This window comes from Asterias rubens, chromosome 12 (assembly GCF_902459465.1).
Source record: "Asterias rubens chromosome 12, eAstRub1.3, whole genome shotgun sequence".
In the NCBI taxonomy this organism is placed as follows: domain Eukaryota; kingdom Metazoa; phylum Echinodermata; class Asteroidea; order Forcipulatida; family Asteriidae; genus Asterias; species Asterias rubens.
Window position 1 is genome coordinate 10305252 of NC_047073.1, and position 18949 is coordinate 10324200.

Here is an 18949-nt window from a genome sequence, read left to right on the forward strand (position 1 = left end):
GTCTAAAATTCGTGGAAAATTACTTCTTTCTCGAAAACTACGTTACTTCAGAGGGAGCCGTTTCTCAGAATGTATTATACTATCAACCTCGCCCCATTACTAGTCACCAAGTAAGGTTTTATGCTGATAATTATTTTGAGTTATTAGCAATAGTGTCAACTGCCTTTAAAGTAAAGTGCATTGTTCAAAGTCAAGTGCCGTGCATGGTCAGGTATTGCTCAAGGTCATGCTCGTAGCGCAAAGTTCCTAGCTCAAATTGCCTAGCTCAAAGTGCCAAGCTCAAAGTCAAGTGCCGTGCTTAAAGTCAGGTACCTTGCCAAAAGTCAAGTGCCTTGCTAAGGAATTAGCTCAAGGCCAAGTGCCTCGCTCATGCATGGTCAGGTGCTGATGAAGGTCAAAATCCTTGCTCAAAAAAGTACCTGGCTCATGGTCAAGTGCCTTACCTAAAGTTTAAGTGCCTTGCCAAAGCCATCAATTTGGAAAAAGGACAACCTATTGTGTTTATATAAAATTCATTGTTGTTTTCTCATTACCTGGTAAACAGCTATACCGAAGGGATGCCATACTTTGGGGCTGTCTTGAATCAGAATGTGTCGTCCGTCACCATCGAACCCAACATATTCCACTGTGTCCAGTCTACTGTCCACCCAGTACACACGTCTAGCTTGGAAATCTAGCGTCAGTCCATTTGGCCATCCAAGGTCAGTGTGTACCAGTTTAGTAGGATTGGAACCATCTAAACCTGCTTTGCCAATCATCGGGTTGCTTCCCCAGCCAGTCCAGTACAAATATCTGGTCAGAAAATCATCAGTCATTACAAAGATGGTACAACTTCATATTTATTTCGTACATCTTTATAGAGAACTGGCCTCTGGAAAAAAATAATTGTAGCCCACACTTGAAGTGGCATTCAGGCCTTGTGTGTCTGACAACTTGCATAAAAAATAAAATAAAAAACCCATCTGAGAGCACTGAAAATGATGATAGAAAATAACAGAATCTTTCCAAACTGATAACATACACTTCTCTGGGGTCAACTGCAAGACCTCGTGGCTTGTCCAAATTCTTCACCACTTTCGCTGACGGGAACTGGCCATTGTTGCTGGTAACATCAATGGACGCAGGTTCCATTGTGTTTACCCAGTAGAGATTCTTGTTGACCCAGTCATACGCCAACCCCTCACTGTCGTTGGCTCGCCCAGATACCAGGGTCTGGTTGGTCGCTACAACTGGCACGCGAAAACGTCCTCCAGTGGTGTCGTACCTGGAGGCACGAAAATGCGTACAAAAGCTATTTTAATAAGTAATACAAATAATAATGCGCCCTTTATCTAGTTTACAAGACCCTACTCCGAGGCACCAAACAAACAAACAACTGAAAATTAGTTGCCCCATGATAGCCCAGCACAGCTAGTCACACTTATTCATGGCAGTTTCCTCTAATCAAAATTTCATACCACATGTAGCATCCAAATTTAATCTTGCAAATCCAAATTTTACTTGGTTCTCCTGTCAAACTAGCCTGTGCGTCAGCAAAGGTCCAGTGATGCCAACTTGCTTGCAGTTCCATCTTCCAGGTTGAAAGCTTACAGGGATAGATGTTTCTCAGTTGCTTCCCCCCCCCCCCTTTGGAACGGCTTGCCTTTAACCCTTTGCCCCACCAAAAGTGCAACATAAAGTCAGACGTGTGCGTGTATGCTTGGCGCGCGCGGCAGAGTGGCGTTGGAGAGGCTCACGTGTTCTTGCTCACAAGTACGCCTTGGGCGGAACCTAATGGATCGGTCTATTTCACCCAGCACTCCGAGCAAAATACATTGTGCTGCCCAGCACAGATTTCCCCCAGCACAGCACAGATTTGCACTTTAGCAATGATGGTCCCCATATCTAACCATGATTAATTTGGTTGAACAGCTTGCCCTTGGTGGACTAAATTAGATTTAGAGCATGACGGCTAAAAGTGTTTGCTGCACAGCGCTGGAAAAGACGTCGGACTGGACCACTTTGCAAACTGACCCCATCTTTAGTTGTTTTGCTGCAGATTGCTGGAAAAATGCAAGAAAAAACCTTTTTCGAACATACAAACTCAAGACTAGGACTTGAATGTACTTGCACGTACGTGTGTTCAATGTTCGATCGAGGGAAAGTCTGCCTCGATTTACGTCACAAAAGGGGTAGGCGGAGTCACCCCCCACACAACTTTAAAAAATGTTTTATTACATAAAAATCATTAAAAACAATTCCTAAAAAAATTATTTTATTGTTCAGAAACATAATATACTCTCATGTTTGAAGAAAAAAAATTATATTTCCAGGTGACTTTAAATGTCTTCTTCCTATCAAGCCAAACCCAGTACATCTCAATGAAACCCAATTTAACCCTGTCTGGGTGATCATTCAAAAGTGACGATTTTTTAACCCTGTCTGGGTGATCATTCAAAAGTGACGGTTTTTTTCACTATCGAATTTAAATTTACCAAAATAAAATTAAAGAAGTAAGAGGTTTAATACTTTACCTTTCTATTGTATCTTGTGTTATATCACCGACAAACAGTCTGCCATCTTCACCATAGGCTACACCAATGATGTTATTCCAAGGGCCTTGCACATGTGCAACCTCTAAAAGGAGTGTATCAATCTCCAGAAGTCGACGTCTGGCAGATAACAACAACTGATCAGAATAAAGAAATTGAGAAATTGGGAGAGACTTAATAATAATAATAATAAAAACAACAAAGTCTTACAAAGTGCACAAATCCACCAAAGGTGTTCAAGGCGCTGTAACAAAGGAAAAAGAGACTTCACATAGAGTTCAGAATTATTACAAAAGAATACTTATAAGAAAGTTTTAGCATTCAAGGAGGAACAGAGGGGGCAACAACGTTGAAAAAATAGAAGCTAAGATTGGCAGATTGGTTTTTGATATCACTGATCGCAACAATATACGGAACCTACTTGGCTCAAAGCAGCAGTTAAGGCAGCTTCGCAACATTTCGGGGACGCTGGTAAGAAATCATTAACCACCATACTGTAGCCCAAGGAATCCACCTGGGCTTGCACCTGGGACTACCAAGAAGCAAGGAGGGACCCCCATTTTCTTTTGAAGTCAAATAGTACACCACAAAGGAATCTGGTTAGTTGGTACATGTATATATTTATCAATTTTGGGTGAGTAAAGAAAAAATTTACAAATGCACGATTTGAACCTGCAACTTCTGGATGTTTCTCTTTAGATAAAAGATGTAAACCAACAACATAATAACTTAAACATAATAAATACTTAAACAACAATTACCTTGGGTGGTGTTGGGTATTCGAACTCACATGTTCGATTGTCTTGCTGAAGAGCATAACTGTCAGGGCAAATACACTCCACTCCTGCTTGCAAATTAATACAAGTTACTCCAGGGCATGGATCAGGTTGTGTTGTACCGCACCGATCTGGAACATTCTCTGTAGGGGTAGGTAGACAGAAGGGTTTTGAGAGGGTTACAATGATAGGGGGGGGGGGGGGTGGGGTTGGAGAAGCAGTACAGTACATTGACAGACAATGGTGGCAGCCTGTTGACTCCGGGCAACCTCGGTAGTCTAGTTGGTAAGACACTGCTCTGGAATTGCAAGGGTCGTGGGTTCGAATCCCACTCGAGTAATATGCCTGTGATTTTTCACAGGACTTGGAGAAAAGTACTGAGTAGACAGTGCTAACACACATTGGTGTACGGGTAAAAACCAAAATTAATATTCTTTATCCCCGATGCAAATTATACTCTTGACTCTTGTATGATTCTTCACATTTGTATAAAAAAGAACAAAGGGATGGCAGCCTGTTGATTCTCTTATGTCACATTTGAATAGACAAAGAACAAAGGGATATTAAGAGTATGAACTCCAGTACCTTATGTCCCCTTTGAGCTGATGCATAGCACAGTAAGTGCATTTTACCGTGAAAGCTGTACAATGAAATGTTCTGGTGGGTATTCACGCCAGCCGTTTGACTTGCAGCAAAATATTAACTAGGTTAAGTGGTTTCCTTAAGTTAGGAAAGACTGAGGTAAATCAATAGATTGTAATTAAGGACAAAAGGTTGGAATCTACTGTGCAAATAATTATCACGTACCACATCCCATTTCGTCTTCATACTCAAGACAGTCCCCTGTAACGCCATCACACCGCTGCCGTTTATGTATGCATTTGCCATCATTACACTGGAAACCCCAGTCACCGCATCCACCATCACAGTCGTCTTCGTCAGACCCATCTTTACAATGCTGGTGTCTGTCACAGGTTTGGGAGAGCAAGATGCATTCTCTGATCTCACGGCACTGGAAATCTCTATGGCCGCATTCTGGTTGAGGCTGGAACAAACAAAATTTTGAGCAATACGAACAATGATACATTTTGTTGTTGAAACACTTCATGTCTTTATACTCTTGAATATTAGGTTAAAAATTAGATTTTTTGCTCTGTGCTCATTTAGTTATATAAGAATTTCAAGATTATTGACATTTAGGTTGGTATTTAAAAGCACAAAAAATCAGCTGAGCTTGAAAATATTATGCCTCAAGCTAAAAATTGGCAACCATAAAAAATATCATTCAATTCACATTATTTGTCATAGTTGCCTATCTTTCTCTGTGAAAGTGCTTTTGTGAAAATGGTCATAATGTGATCCCGTTAAATGTAGCTCAACTGAAGCACCTAAATCGCAAGCTCACGTAAGTTTTGCTCAGGACTTGATGCAAATTATTTAAAGGTTCCATTGAAATAGCACTCCTTAATTGTTCAAACAAATGAACAATGTCAAACCTTGGAGCTACCACCATGGTCAAACAAGGAATGTCAAAAGTATATTTAGTTTCAAAAAGTTGGACAATACCCAAATGTATTTGGTAAACAGGCAGATCATGAGACCAATTGAACAACTAACTCTTCATTACCTCACAGCTGATTCCATCTTCCAGCAGGCGCCGTCCATTTTCACAGAGGCAGGTCTGTTTGGTCTGGTCCAGGCGAGTCTCCATAGGGCATGCACATATATAGTCGGTCGGTTTTGAAGGGGAGGGAAGGCAAATATGGGAACAGCCATGATTCAAACATCGCTTTGGGATTTCTGTGAAAAAACAAACCCAAGAAAGAACAAAGAGGAAATGGGCAGGAATTGTGGGTTTAGATATGAAAGGGAGGGAAGTAACAGTCTGAAGAAGCTGTAAGCAAAGCTTTATATTTCATGTCCGATATGATTGGGCAGAGAGTATTCCCCCCCACCCTCCATGTTAGTGTCCATAGTCTTGTCATCATCATATATCATCATCATCCTTCGTCCTTGGACGGAATAGTAGAAGTAGCTTAGATGAAGTGGTGCCAGCTTGCTTTATCCTTCATGAGTTGTTGGGTCTCCCTTAGACTGAGATAAGTGTCTCTGGTGATGGTGTCTGGATGGGTAGCTCATTTTCGTCCTGCCGCGGTTTGGATGATCGCCAGAAGGATTCCAGACGACCAGGTGCGATATAGGTTGATCGGCTGTACATAAACAGTGAACAGCAAACTGAAGACGTCTCTGCATAACTGTCTCGGATAGTGGCGGTAGCTTGCCGTATACCTCGCTGTTTGTAATATTGTCCCGCCAGCGGATGTTAAAAATTCTACGCAGCAGTTGGGTGTAGCAGCCGTTTATACAATCATTCATCTTTTGGGTTGTTGTCCATGTCTCGGATCCATATAGCAGGATGCTTCCAACGCAGGCCCTGAAGAACTTGATTTTAGTAGCTCTGTCAAGATCAGACTTTTATATCTTATCTAATTTGTTACATGCTGACCAGGCTTGCGCTTTCCTGCATTTGAAATCTTGGAATGTGTCAGGTAGTGATGAGCCGAGGTATTTGAAATGTGAAACGATTTCAAGTTTTGCACCATCAAGAGTCTAACCAACTATTTTCCCTCCTCTACTATACAGAATTTCCCTGTAAAATCCCCGAATGAATTCCTGAGACTCCAAGCATACTTGTATGAAGAGACAATAAGGGGGAGTGGGCATCTACCAGGCCCCATATCGAGAACCAAATGAAATTTTACTGAAGGTGGAAAAGTCCTACACAGTAGGCCTAGGTAGTAGACCTTAAAAAAGTGGTTTAGTGTAACATACTGTGGTTTAAAAAAAACTACAAGCTTGTGTGGCCATTGGTATTGCTATGGTGTTACTGTGAGCCAGGGATTCATCTTGGTGTCCTAAGAAAAAGAAAAAAACTAGCCTTGCATACCTTCAATCTCGTATTGATGCTCCATTACAGACATAAAATATGCCTGGCCGTCTAGCGGAATTGAGTTAAGTATTTCTCCAGTAAACTTGTTGGCGATGGTTACTTCGTTTGTCCCCCAGTCATTCCAGAATACAAGGTGCTGTGAAGATCAAAATAATTTCAATTTACAATGTTATTGGTTTTTTGTTGATTGTAAAACAATGTCACATCTATCTTGATCAAAAGATGTTAGGCATGTTGGAATGCTCTGTCGTAGCGATAAAGATAAGGTTGTTCATTGGAATGCACAGCACACCAGGCACATAAGTTTTCATTCCTACACAATCTAAAATGGTGGCAGGACTGGTAAAATGCAAGATCTATAGAAAAAGGTTTGCTGAAAACTTGTGATTGCAGAGAGATGTTGTGGTCCCTTTGTCATCTTTATCATAGTATGGTTATTTATACTTTTATCTATAACAAAAATACAGAGCAAAGCTTGAGAGAATAATTGTGTCTGTTCCACCTAAATGTTATGTGCATTTTGCAACACGCAGGAAAAATAACGTCCCACCAAGGTTGGAGCAATATAGGTGCCTTGCTAAAGTACACAGTAGTACTGTACTCCCATCAAATGCTTCTTCTGCCCGGTTAAGTGTTCATCTTACTTAATGTCAAGTGCCTTGCTAAAGGTCAGGTGCCAGCCTCTCAAAGTCAAGTGCCATGCTCAAAGTCAGGTGCCATGCTCAAAGTCAAGTGCCATGCTCAAAGTCAAGTGCCATGCTCAAAGTCAAGTGCCTTGCTTAGGTTTAGCTCAAAGTCAAGTGCCTCCCTCATGGTCAAGTTCCTTGCTTAAAGACACTGGACACTATTTGTAATTGTCAAAGACAAGTCTTCTCACTTGGTGTATCTCAACATATGCATTAAATAACAAATCTGTGAAAATTTGTGCTCAATTGGTCGTTGAAGTTGCGCGATAATAGTGAAAGAAAAAACACCATGGTCACACCAAATTGTGTGCTTTCAGATGCTTGTCTTTGAGACCTCTAAATCTAATTCTGAGGTCTAAAATTCGTGGAAAATTACTTCTTTCTCGAAAACTACGTTACTTCAGAGGGAGCCGTTTCTCAGAATGTATTATACTATCAACCTCGCCCCATTACTAGTCACCAAGTAAGGTTTTATGCTGATAATTATTTTGAGTTATTAGCAATAGTGTCAACTGCCTTTAAAGTAAAGTGCATTGTTCAAAGTCAAGTGCCGTGCATGGTCAGGTATTGCTCAAGGTCATGCTCGTAGCGCAAAGTTCCTAGCTCAAATTGCCTAGCTCAAAGTGCCAAGCTCAAAGTCAAGTGCCGTGCTTAAAGTCAGGTACCTTGCCAAAAGTCAAGTGCCTTGCTAAGGAATTAGCTCAAGGCCAAGTGCCTCGCTCATGCATGGTCAGGTGCTGCTCAAGGTCAAAATCCTTGCTCAAAAAAGTACCTGGCTCATGGTCAAGTGCCTTACCTAAAGTTTAAGTGCCTTGCCAAAGCCATCAATTTGGAAAAAGGACAACCTATTGTGTTTATATAAAATTCATTGTTGTTTTCTCATTACCTGGTAAACAGCTATACCGAAGGGATGCCGTACTTTGGGGCTGTCTTGAATCAGAATGTGTCGTCCGTCACCATCGAACCCAACATATTCCACTGTGTCCAGTCTACTGTCCACCCAGTACACCCGTCTAGCTTGGAAATCTAGCGTCAGTCCATTTGGCCATCCAAGGTCAGTGTGTACCAGTTTAGTAGGATTGGAACCATCTAAACCTGCTTTGCCAATCATCGGGTCGCTTCCCCAGCCAGTCCAGTACAAATATCTGGTCAGAAAATCATCAGTCATTACAAAGATGGTACAACTTCATATTTATTTCGTACATCTTTATAGAGAACTGGCCTCTGGAAAAAAATAATTGTAGCCCACACTTGAAGTGGCATTCAGGCCTTGTGTGTCTGACAACTTGCATAAAAAATAAAATAAAAAAAGAAAATAAAAAACCCATCAGAGAGCACTGAAAATGATGATAGAAAATAACAGAATCTTTCCAAACTGATAACATACACTTCTCTGGGGTCAACTGCAAGACCTCGTGGCTTGTCCAAATTCTTCACCACTTTCGCTGATGGGAACTGGCCATTGTTGCTGGTAACATCAATGGACGCAGGTTCCATTGTGTTTACCCAGTAGAGATTCTTGTTGACCCAGTCATACGCCAACCCCTCACTGTCGTTGGCTCGCCCAGATACCAGGGTCTGATTGGTCGCTACAACTGGCAAGCGAAAACGTCCTCCAGTGGTGTCGTACCTGGAGGCACGAAAATGCGTACAAAAGCTATTTTAATAAGTAATACAAATAATAATGCGCCCTTTATATAGTTTATAAGACCCTTCTCCGAGGCACCAAACAAACAAACAACTGAAAATTAGTTGCCCCATGATAGCTCAGCACAGCTAGTCACACTTATTCATGGCAGTTTCCTCTAATCAAAATTTCATACCACATGTAGCATCCAAATTTAATCTTGCAAATCCAAATTTTACTTGGTTCTCCTGTCAAACTAGCCTGTGCGTCAGCAAAGGTCCAGTGATGCCAACTTGCTTGCAGTTCAATCTTCCAGGTTGAAAGCTTACAGGGATAGATGTTTCTCAGTTGCTTCCCCCCCCCCTTTGGAACGGCTTGCCTTTAACCCTTAGATCACAATTTTTTCATTTTTTCTGACATTTCTTCATTCAAATCCAATCTCAAAACCTACCTCATAATTTTCCCTCAGTCGTATTTTGCAGTGACTAGTTTTGTCTAGAAACCAGCGCTTTATAAGATTTATTATTATTTTTTCTTATTAGAACCCAATTTAACATTTCAAATCTCAATTTAACCCAGTTGTTACCCAAATAATTGTTCATATCCCTTTATACTTCAAACCCAGTTAACCTCTCAGACAATTGAATAAAATCATGTTCAAAACCCAATGCAACCCTCTGTCCTCCTTCAAGTCCAGCTCTATCTCAGTGTATCCCATTCCTATTCACGTTTAAAGACGGCATTTAATTGTCAGTCAATTCGTCATATATCTCATTTTAAGTAACCTAACACATCCAAGTCCAGACCATTTAAACTTATGTAGATCGACTCAAACAAGGATATTTTCATTCAGTGTTTTTCCACTGCCCTAATACATTTTACCAGAAAAAAGAGGTTTTATACTTTACCTGTATATTGTTTCTTGTAAGTTATCACCGACAAATAGTATGTCATCGATTTCACCATAGGTTACACTAATGGCGTTAGTCCAAGGGCCCTGCACATCAGCAAACTCCAAAAGCAATGTATCGATCTCCAGAAGTCGATGCCTGGCAGCTAACAACAACTGATCAGTATAAAGAAATTGAGACACTTTACAAAGAGTTCAGTTGTAGAAAAGGATCATTCCTTGGAATATAAAAGTATTTAAGAAAGGAACTGAAAGGTCAAGAAGTTCAAATGATAAAAGCTAAGATGTGTAGATTGTTTTTGGGGGTATAACTGGTCTAAACTACATGCTGAACCAACTTTGCTCAAAATGAGCAGATATGGCAGTATGGCAATATCTTTGTTTGGGGACACTGGTCAAAATTCAAGCCTGTATTTAATACAATTCACTGCATTGGAAGCAACAGAAGGGATTACAATTTTCTTAGTAACTGCAAGGGAAACTGACTGTGGGTGAACCAAGAGCAGGATTTGAACCTCCATCTCCAGGATATTTTTCTTGAGATAAAAGATCTAAAACAAAATAATAGCCTTTTATTCATGTAGAAGTAATAAATACTCAAACTGCAATTACCTTGGGTGGTGTTGGGTATGCGAACTCACATGTTCGCTTGTCTTGCTGGAGAGCATATCTGTCAGGGCAAATACACTCCACTCCTGCTTGCAAATTAATACAAGTCACTCCAGGGCAAGGATCAGGCTGTGTTGTACCGCACCGATCTAGAACATTCTCTGTAGGAGTAGGTAGACAGACAGGTTTGGAGAGGGTTACAACGATAAAGGGGGGAAAATTTGCACTTTACGTGTGTGTTCCGAAAACTTGTGCCAATGCAAGGTTTTTTTTTCAAGCTTTTGTCAAGCTTCTGGAATCATCGTTTTCCTTTGAAAGTCTCAGCGACACAATGGAACACTGTCTTGACAAAGCACATACAACAATGTTCTCATAAGGAGCGTCAAGACTTGCTGAGTGTCCCCTGAGATAATATGAGTAGGCACTCGCATAAACCACAGCACCTTGGGTGCTAAGTCATTGCCAATAATCTGCCATGGTATGCCAGAGCTGAGTACAGCAACAGACAATGGTGGCAGCCTGTGGACTCTTATATCTCACAGAGAAGGAATAAAGGGATATAACGAGCATAAACTCCAGTACATGATAGCAACAAACGAATATAACTAAGTGGATCCTTAAGTTAAGAAAGACTGAGGTAAATACATAGATTGTAAAAGAAGGCCAAAAGGTTGGAATCTACTGTGCAAGTAATTATCACATACCACATCCCATTTCGTCTTCATACTCAAGACAGTCCCCTGTAACGCCATCACACCGCTGGTGTTTATGTATGCATTTGCCATCGTTACACTGGAAACCCCAGTCACCGCATCCACCATCACAGTCGTCTTCATCAGACCCATCTTTACAATGCTTGTGTCTGTCACAGGTTTGGGAGAGCAATATGCATTCTCCACTCTCACGGCATTGGAAATCTCTACGTCTGCATCCTGTTTGAGGCTGGAAAAAAAAAAAAATCTGGTTTGATTACCCGGGATTTGGGTTGAATTGGCCGTGAGTCCAGATAAATGTGACCGGGATCAGCTAGGATTCCGGTTGAATTAACCGTGATTCCGATGGATTTATCGGGATTCCGGTTGGATTAACCAGGATTCCAGTTGGGTTAACTGGGATTCTGGTTGGATTAACAGGGATTCTGGTTGGAATTAACGGGATTCCGGTTGAATTAACCAGGATTCTGGTTGAAATAACCCAGATTCCATCCCATTGCATTTTTCCAAATCCGATCAAAATCCCGCCGAGATTCCCACTATCCGGGAATCCGCCCGGATCCCGCAGGGTTTCCGCAAAATTCTCTCGCAAGTTTTTCCTGGTGCGATCCGGCAAAATCTCACCGGAAATCCGTTACAATTTTTCTAAAGGGCAAACAAATCAACAAGACCAATTAAATGACTAAATACAAGTCTTCATTACTTCACAGCTGATTCCATCTTTAAGTAGGCGCCCTCCTTTTTCACAGAGGCAGTACTTTCCATTCCAATCCAGAAGACTGCCCGGGGGGCATGCACAGATATAGTCGCTCAGTTTTGAGGGGGAGGGAAGGCAGATATGGGAACAGCCATGATTCAAACATCGGTTAGGGATTTCTGTAAAAAATGAACGAGAGAAAACAAAGAGGAAATATGCAGGAATGGTGGGTTTAGATATTAAAGGGAGGTACCAGTCTGAAGAAGAAGTTTCCATAGTCTAACAAACTATTTCCCTCATATTTATACACAGAATTTCCCCGTAAAATCCCCTAAAGAATTCCTGAGATGTAAAGCATACAATGAAGAGACAATTAGGGGGAGTGGGTATATATGCCCCATATCGTGCACCAAATGAAATATTCACTGAAATATTCGCGGAAAAGTCCTACACAGTAAGCCCACTAGTAGACCGTATAAAAGTCTAGTAAGTAGTACAGTATACACTGTGGTGTTTTAGAAACTCCAAGCCTGTGTGGCCATTGGTAATTAATGCTTTGGTGAGATTCACCTTGGTGTCCTACAGACAAATACAAAAACCCAGCCTTGGGCATGCATACCTCCAATCTCGGAATGTTCCTTAACAGACAAAAAGAATGGCTGGACGTCTAGCGGAATTGAGTGCAGTATTTCTCCAGTAAACTTGTTGGCAATGCTTACTTTGTTCAACCTCCATTCATTCCAGAATACCAGGTGCTGTGAAAATCAGAATAACTTAGAGACACTTATCTTTTGTAGCTTGCAAAAACAACTTGTATCTATCTTAATTTAAGTTGTTAAAAGGCTTAATGCATATGATAACACTGGGTTAGAATCTAAGAGCAAGAAACAAGTTAGAATGCTCTGTCATAGCCTACAGAACAAGAGAGGGTTGTTCATTGGAAGTGTCATGACCAGGGAACTTATGTCAGAATTAAGCAGCTTCAGCTGGAGGTACGACAGCTGGCTCCCTCATTAAAGGGTCTATCAATGTACTTTTTGTAGGACAAAAAACACAGTGGCTACAGATTTACACTAAACTTACACAGTTTGAAGATATTGATGGTAGAAAGCTTCCCTGAAAATATTACTCGCTGAGGTGCTATAGTTTTGAGAAATGAGTAAAACAATGTCATTAAAAAAAAATTCGTCTCGGTGATCATGAGACGAAAATTATTTTAGCATGTAAAAACGCATTTTCATGACATTGTTTTACTCATTTCTCAAAAACAACGGCACCTCAGCAACTAATATTTTAAGGTACGCTTTCTACTATCATTATCTTCAAATGGTGTAAGTTTAATGTAAATCTATGGACATTGTGTTTTGTGTTACAAAAAGTACCCAAACCCTTTAACCGTGAAGAGTTTGGCTTTTGAAGCCACAGTGGTTGCCAAAGCCATCAATTAGAAAAAGACCAAACTAGATTTGTTTGACTGAACATTGATTGGTATTTTCTCATTACCTGGTGAACAGCAATACTGAAGGGGTGCTCCATATAAAGCGGCCTGTTCTGAATCAGAATACGTCTTCCGTCACCGTCGAACCCAACGTATTCCATTTTGTCCAGTTTACTATCCACCCAGTACACCCGTCTAGCTTGGAAATCGAGCGTCAGTCCATTTGGCCAGACAATGTCAGTGTGAACCAGTTTTATTGGATGGGAACCATCTAAACCTGCTTTGCCAATCATCGGGTTGCTTCCCCAGTCAGTCCAGTACAAATATCTGTCAGAAAATCATTAGTCAATACAAAGATGGTATAACTTCTCATTTACTTTGTACATCTTACATGTACAGCACTGGAAATGTTGGTATTACTTCATATTTATTTTGTACATCTTAGAGCAATGAAAATTTTGATAGAAAGTAACATAATGTTTCCAAACTGATAACATACGCTTCTTTTGGGTCCACTGCTAGACCTCTTGGTATTCCCAAATTCTTCAGGATTTTCTTTGACGGGAATTGGCCATTGTTACTGATAACTTCAATGGACGCAGGTTTTTTCTTGTTGACCCAGTACAGATTCTTGTTGACCCAGTCATACGCCAACCCCTCAGTGTCGTTTTCTGGCCTAGTAACCACGGTCCGGTTGGTCGCTATAATTGGCTGGCGAAAGGATCCTTCAGTGGTGTCGTACCTGAAAGAGGCAAAACGTGTACTTTACTGTCGGTCTTAAAGGCAGTGGACACTATTGGTAATTACTGAATATAATTATTAGCATAAAACCTTACTTGGTGACAAGTAATGGGGAGAGGTTGATGTTATAAAACATTGTGAGAAACGGCTCCCTCTAAAGTGACATAGTTTTCGAGAAAGAAGTAATTTTCCACAAATTTGATTTCAAGACCTCAGATTTAGAATTTGAGATCTCGAAATCAACCATCTAAACGCACAATACTTCGTGTGATAAGGGTGTTTTTTCTTTCATTATTATCATGCAACTTCGACCACGAATTGAGCTCAAATTTTCACAGGTTTACTATTTTATGCATATGTTGAGATACACCAAGTGAGAAGACTGGTCTTTGACAATTACCAATAGTGTCCAGGGTCTTTAAATTTTGATTTTTGTGTGTGATGTGAAATGTTGAGTGATATTGTCCCCGTGGTTGCCTGTTATAAAGGAAAAAGTAAATTTTGTTGAACCAATGCAGCATTCTACAGCAGTTTGGGTGCTACAATACAGGAGGGTTACCTCCTCTGGTTGCATCCCCCCATTTGTACTTACTTAGTATTTATAACTTTATTTATTTACTTGTAACCAATATTCCTAGTACTTTTGTTGTTGTACAAATGGAAATAAAACAAACTACCAAACAAACAAACCAACAAATAAACAAATAAACTCATTCAATGTAATTGAAACCTACTCACACTTAAAGGGAAGGTACACGTTTGGTAATTACTCAAAACAAACAATAACTTAAAAACTGACTTGGTAACAAGCACTGGAGAGCTGTTGATAGTATAAATCATTGTGGGAAACAACTCTCTCTGAAGTAGCATAGTTTTTGAGAAAGGGGTAATTTCTCACTAAAACAATAAAAGACTTCTAGCTAGAAGTCTTTATTCTTTATCTGAAAGCACACAATTTCGTCCAACAAGGGTGTTTTTTCTTTCATCATTTTCTTGCAACTTCGATGACCAATTGAGCCCAAGTTTTCACAGGCTTGTTTTTTATGGTTTTAAGTTGAGATACACCAAGTGAGAAGACTGGTCTTTGACAATTACCAAACGCAAGGACATGCCTCGTCCATTCAATTCATTACATCCCATCTCAAGTTACCACTATCCCAGTCCGGCCTATGTCAACCGCGACCACAAATCAAAGCTGTTTTGATCCAGCCGAACTCTACTTACTTCTAAACAATTCAATTCAATTCAATTCACTTTATTTCCAAATCCAAACAAACTAACAAAACAATTTAGGAGTGAATAAAGAATTATGTTATGCAAGCAAATGGAATAATGATAATACATGAAGTAATACTATTATACAACATTTACAAGCAAAGGCAAAATATAAACTACGGAAAACGAAACCTAAAACCAAAACAGCACAAGGCGATGGAGTGGGAGGGGGGCCCATAAAAAGCAAAGCTTGTCGAGTTATGGATCGACCCCCCTAACGAAAGCAATGAAGAAAAACCAAAACATCTCAATGAAACCCAATTTAACCCAGTCCAGCCCATCTCTCAAAACCATGTCTGTGTTTTTTTTCTCCAAACATTTAAATTTTACCAGAAGGAAGATATTTTGTACTCTACCTGTCTATTGTATCAACTTCGATATCACCGACAAACAGTGTACCATCGTCACCATACGATAAGCCGCGGAGGTTATTCCAAGGGCCCTGCACATCTTTAACCTCCAAATACAATGTATCAATCTCCAGAAGCAGGTGCTTGGCAGCTAACAACAACTGATCACAATAAAGAAAGTAGATATTGTTTGAAGCTTTGCATGGTGTGGAGACATAAGAAGAAACTATAAATAAATTGTAAACTTGCGGGTACAACCATGTGTAAATCTCTTAGGGTGAGCATTGGCTCTGAAAAGAGCCGGTTTGGCCTCAACGTTTCGACAGTGTACTCTGCTCGTCTTCTGCTCGTCTTCTTCTCCTGAAGACAAGCAGAGTATACTGTTTCGAAACATCGATACCCAACCAGCTGTTTTCAGAGCCAACACTCACCCTAAGAGATTTACACATGGTTGTACCCGCAAGTTTACTATTTGTTTATAGTGTCTTCTTAACGAAAGTAAAGTAGACTTTAGTATAGTGCTATGCACACGGCAGCAATTTAACTGGGGTCCCTTGCTAAATTTTAACATGGTTGTAAACTGAAGCAATGTTTGACAAGATTTTGCATGAGAACTTGGACAGTACAATTGTTTTTTTTTTCGTCCTTTCACCTGAGGTACATCGTGTACAACCATGCTACAATTCAATTCAACCCTTGCTAAATTGCTCTCGTGTGAAAGGGGCTAAGGTCAGTAGTAGAAAAAGCACATTTTGATCCTTGCAAGAAAACAAATTGTTTGATGAGGAAGGGTCAAGGAGTTCAAAAGTAAGATGCTGAGATGGGCAGATTGATTTGGGGATATAAGTTGTCTTAAAGCCATTGGACACTTTCAGTAAATAGTATTGTCCAATGCCCACACTTCGTGTATCACAACTTATATATAAAATAACAAACCTGTGAAAATTTAGGCTCAATTGGTCATCGGAGTCGGGAGAAAATAACGGGAAACCCACCCTTGTGTACGCATGTTTCGCTGTGTCATGACATGTGTTTAAAATAAATCCGTAATTCTCGATATCGAGAATTGATATTGTTTCAATGTTTTCTCAAAAAGTAAAACATTTCATGGAATAATATTTCAAGAGAAGTCTTTCACCATTACCTTCTGTAAACCCTGTAAGTTATTTGTAAATCTGTGAACTTTTAATTTTGTTTCTGTTCCGAAAGTGCGCAATGGCTTTAACGACCTACTGAGCAGATTGATTATTGGTTATAGACAGTCTCATTAAAAAATAATCAGGCTTTGCTCAAATCAGCAGATATGGCAGTGTGGCAATATCTTTGTTCAGGGATGATGGTAAACAATCGTACACTCCTGTAGCCGATTTCAAGTCCACTTTTGTAGCGTTTATGGAGTAAGTTGCACCATAAACGTTGCACAAGTGGACTTTACGCAGTTGCGTAAAGTTTTGTGAAATCAGCTGCAGCAGTATATAGAATGCAATCTTGTAAGGAATCGTGCCTGGGTTACAATTAACAACCTGGGAAGCAACAGAAGGGATCGCCATTTTCTTAGTAACCGCAACGGAACCTCTGGAGTGTGGCCGGGTACATCAGTTTTGAGTGAATAAAGAGCAGAATGTTTCTCTGTAAAAACAACAAAGTCTCTCATTTAAAATTAATTTATACTAAAACGGCCATTACCTTGGGTGATGTTGGGTAAGCAAACTGACATGTTCGATTGTCTTGCTGAAGAGCATAACTGTAAGGGCAAACACACTGTAGTCCTGCTTGCAAATTGACGCAAGTCACTCCTGGGCAGGGGTCAGGTTCTGTTGTACCGCACCGATCAGGAACATTCTCTGTACAGTTGAGTCATTGAGTGATTTTAGAGAGAGTTACAGCGATGTCGTGGACAAAATTTAAGCAAACTTTAGATACATTTATTTTATCATAATCGACTTTAACTACTTTACGATTGCATTCCCAAAAAAATTCTGTGCCAAGAAAGGTGTTAATGTTCTGAAATTTGTTAACTTCTTGTGTAAAAAAAATGAAACCCTTACCAATGAAAAAGGAAAGCACTTGTGAGAAAATATTACGAGTCACTCTCCCTGAATCACAGAACCTTGGCTGTTGGCCATGGCTGATAATCTGGCATGGTATGCTAGATCTCAGAACATTGGGCTTGCCTCTTAAAGGAACACGTTGCCTTGGATCAGAAGAGTTGGTCTTTGAAAAGCGTTTGTAACCTTTTGTTATAAAATGCACATGATTAGAAAGGTATTTTTAAAGTAGGTTATAATGATCCTTTTCTTTTACCTCATCGACTAACATGGTCGGCCATTTATGGGAGTCAAATTTTTGACTCCCATAAATGGCCGACCGTGTTAGTTTGCAAAGTAAAAGGAAAATCACGCAATTTCGAGGTAAATTTGTGTGGATCATTGTATTCTACTTTTAAAACATCTTTCTAACCATATGCATTTTATAACAAATGATTAGAAACGCTTTTCAAAGACCAACTCGACGTGTTTCTTTAAACTGAGTAACAGTGAGAGACAATGGTGGCAGCCTGTTGATTTGTTTATGTATAACAGAGAATCAGAGAATCAGAGATTACACAACATTTTCCAGAAAACAGATATTGGGTGAGTTCGATTAGCTTCCCCGGGTCAACCCCAGTCTCCCCCGGTACGTTCAAATAGATTTAAATCATTCCAGGGGCTCACACCCGGGTCAGCCCCCAGTGCCCTGCTTGTGGAACGGGTCACTTGGGTCTGGCCCGAGGTGCATGATGTCACCACGAGAGGGCCAGTGTGATTGTTCGATTAGCTCTTGTCAGGGGCTCACCCGAAGTCGACACGGGGAAGCTAATCGAACCCACCCATTAAGAGCATGAATCCAGTACCTTCTCTCCCATTTGAAATGATGCATAGCATGCAGGATAAGTGCATGCCAGTGAATGACACATGTTAATTTATTTTTTGCCATCTGACTAACATTGACAAAATTTATTTAGGAGACATACGTCTTTTGGCGATAGTTATTTTTTTTAACTTTTATGCTCTCCTGGGCACCCCACTGTTGTTTTACTTTGTTTTCTTAAATGTTTTTAATGTATGTACATGTGCTTGTAAATGTGATTGCCCGAATAAATATTATTATATTATTAAATTATGAAGACTATAGTGGTTTCCCAAATGTAAGCAAGCCAAGGTAAATGGATAGATTGTGAAAAAGTGCAAAAGGCTGGAATCTACTTTGAACGTTTTTATAACGTACCACATCCAATTTCATCTTCATACTCGGGACAATCCCCTGTTTCCCCATCACAGCGTTGCCGTTTAGGTATGCAGTGGCCATTATTACACTGATAACCCCAGTCACCGCATCCACCATCACAGTCGTCTTCATCAGACCCATCTTTACAATGCTGGCGTCCGTCGCATGCTGCGGAGAGCAAGATGCATTGTCCGCTCTCACGGCACTGGAACGCTCTACGACCACATTCTGATTGAGCCTGGAACAAAAATTCAGCAATACTTTTCTATAAGCTGATAAGCAATGAGTGTCCATTTATTACATTTCTGATGTTCCTCGACTTCAACCAAAAGTTTGAACTGATTCGTTGAGGTCTACACTCTTAGCCCAATTTTGTTAT

At 40.3% G+C, this 18949-nt stretch overlaps 1 protein-coding gene and 1 non-coding gene across 5 annotated transcripts in view; one reads left to right on the forward strand and one right to left on the reverse strand.

The window, feature by feature from the left end:
* Positions 1-18949, reverse strand: part of LOC117297862 (low-density lipoprotein receptor-related protein 2-like) — a 48114-nt gene that overhangs the window by 9101 nt on the left and 20064 nt on the right. For 3 of the 4 annotated variants that reach the window (XM_033781029.1, XM_033781030.1, XM_033781028.1), the window contains 19 exons: positions 18571-18808; positions 16990-17147; positions 15310-15464; positions 13437-13679; positions 13003-13264; positions 12119-12254; positions 11506-11678; positions 10794-11031; positions 10093-10250; positions 9479-9636; positions 8331-8573; positions 7830-8088; positions 6255-6393; positions 4935-5107; positions 4115-4352; positions 3293-3450; positions 2514-2668; positions 1022-1264; positions 534-792 (listed from right to left, as the gene is read on the reverse strand). In XM_033781029.1, the coding sequence (XP_033636920.1) occupies positions 534-792; positions 1022-1264; positions 2514-2668; positions 3293-3450; positions 4115-4352; positions 4935-5107; positions 6255-6393; positions 7830-8088; positions 8331-8573; positions 9479-9636; positions 10093-10250; positions 10794-11031; positions 11506-11678; positions 12119-12254; positions 13003-13264; positions 13437-13679; positions 15310-15464; positions 16990-17147; positions 18571-18808 (3786 nt within the window). The remainder of the gene's footprint in view (positions 1-533; positions 793-1021; positions 1265-2513; positions 2669-3292; positions 3451-4114; positions 4353-4934; positions 5108-6254; positions 6394-7829; positions 8089-8330; positions 8574-9478; positions 9637-10092; positions 10251-10793; positions 11032-11505; positions 11679-12118; positions 12255-13002; positions 13265-13436; positions 13680-15309; positions 15465-16989; positions 17148-18570; positions 18809-18949) is intronic. The other variant, XM_033781031.1, reaches the window with a different exon arrangement.
* Trnas-gga lies at positions 3575-3647 on the forward strand. Its single transcript has one exon. It is a non-coding gene; the product is annotated as a tRNA-Ser (tRNA).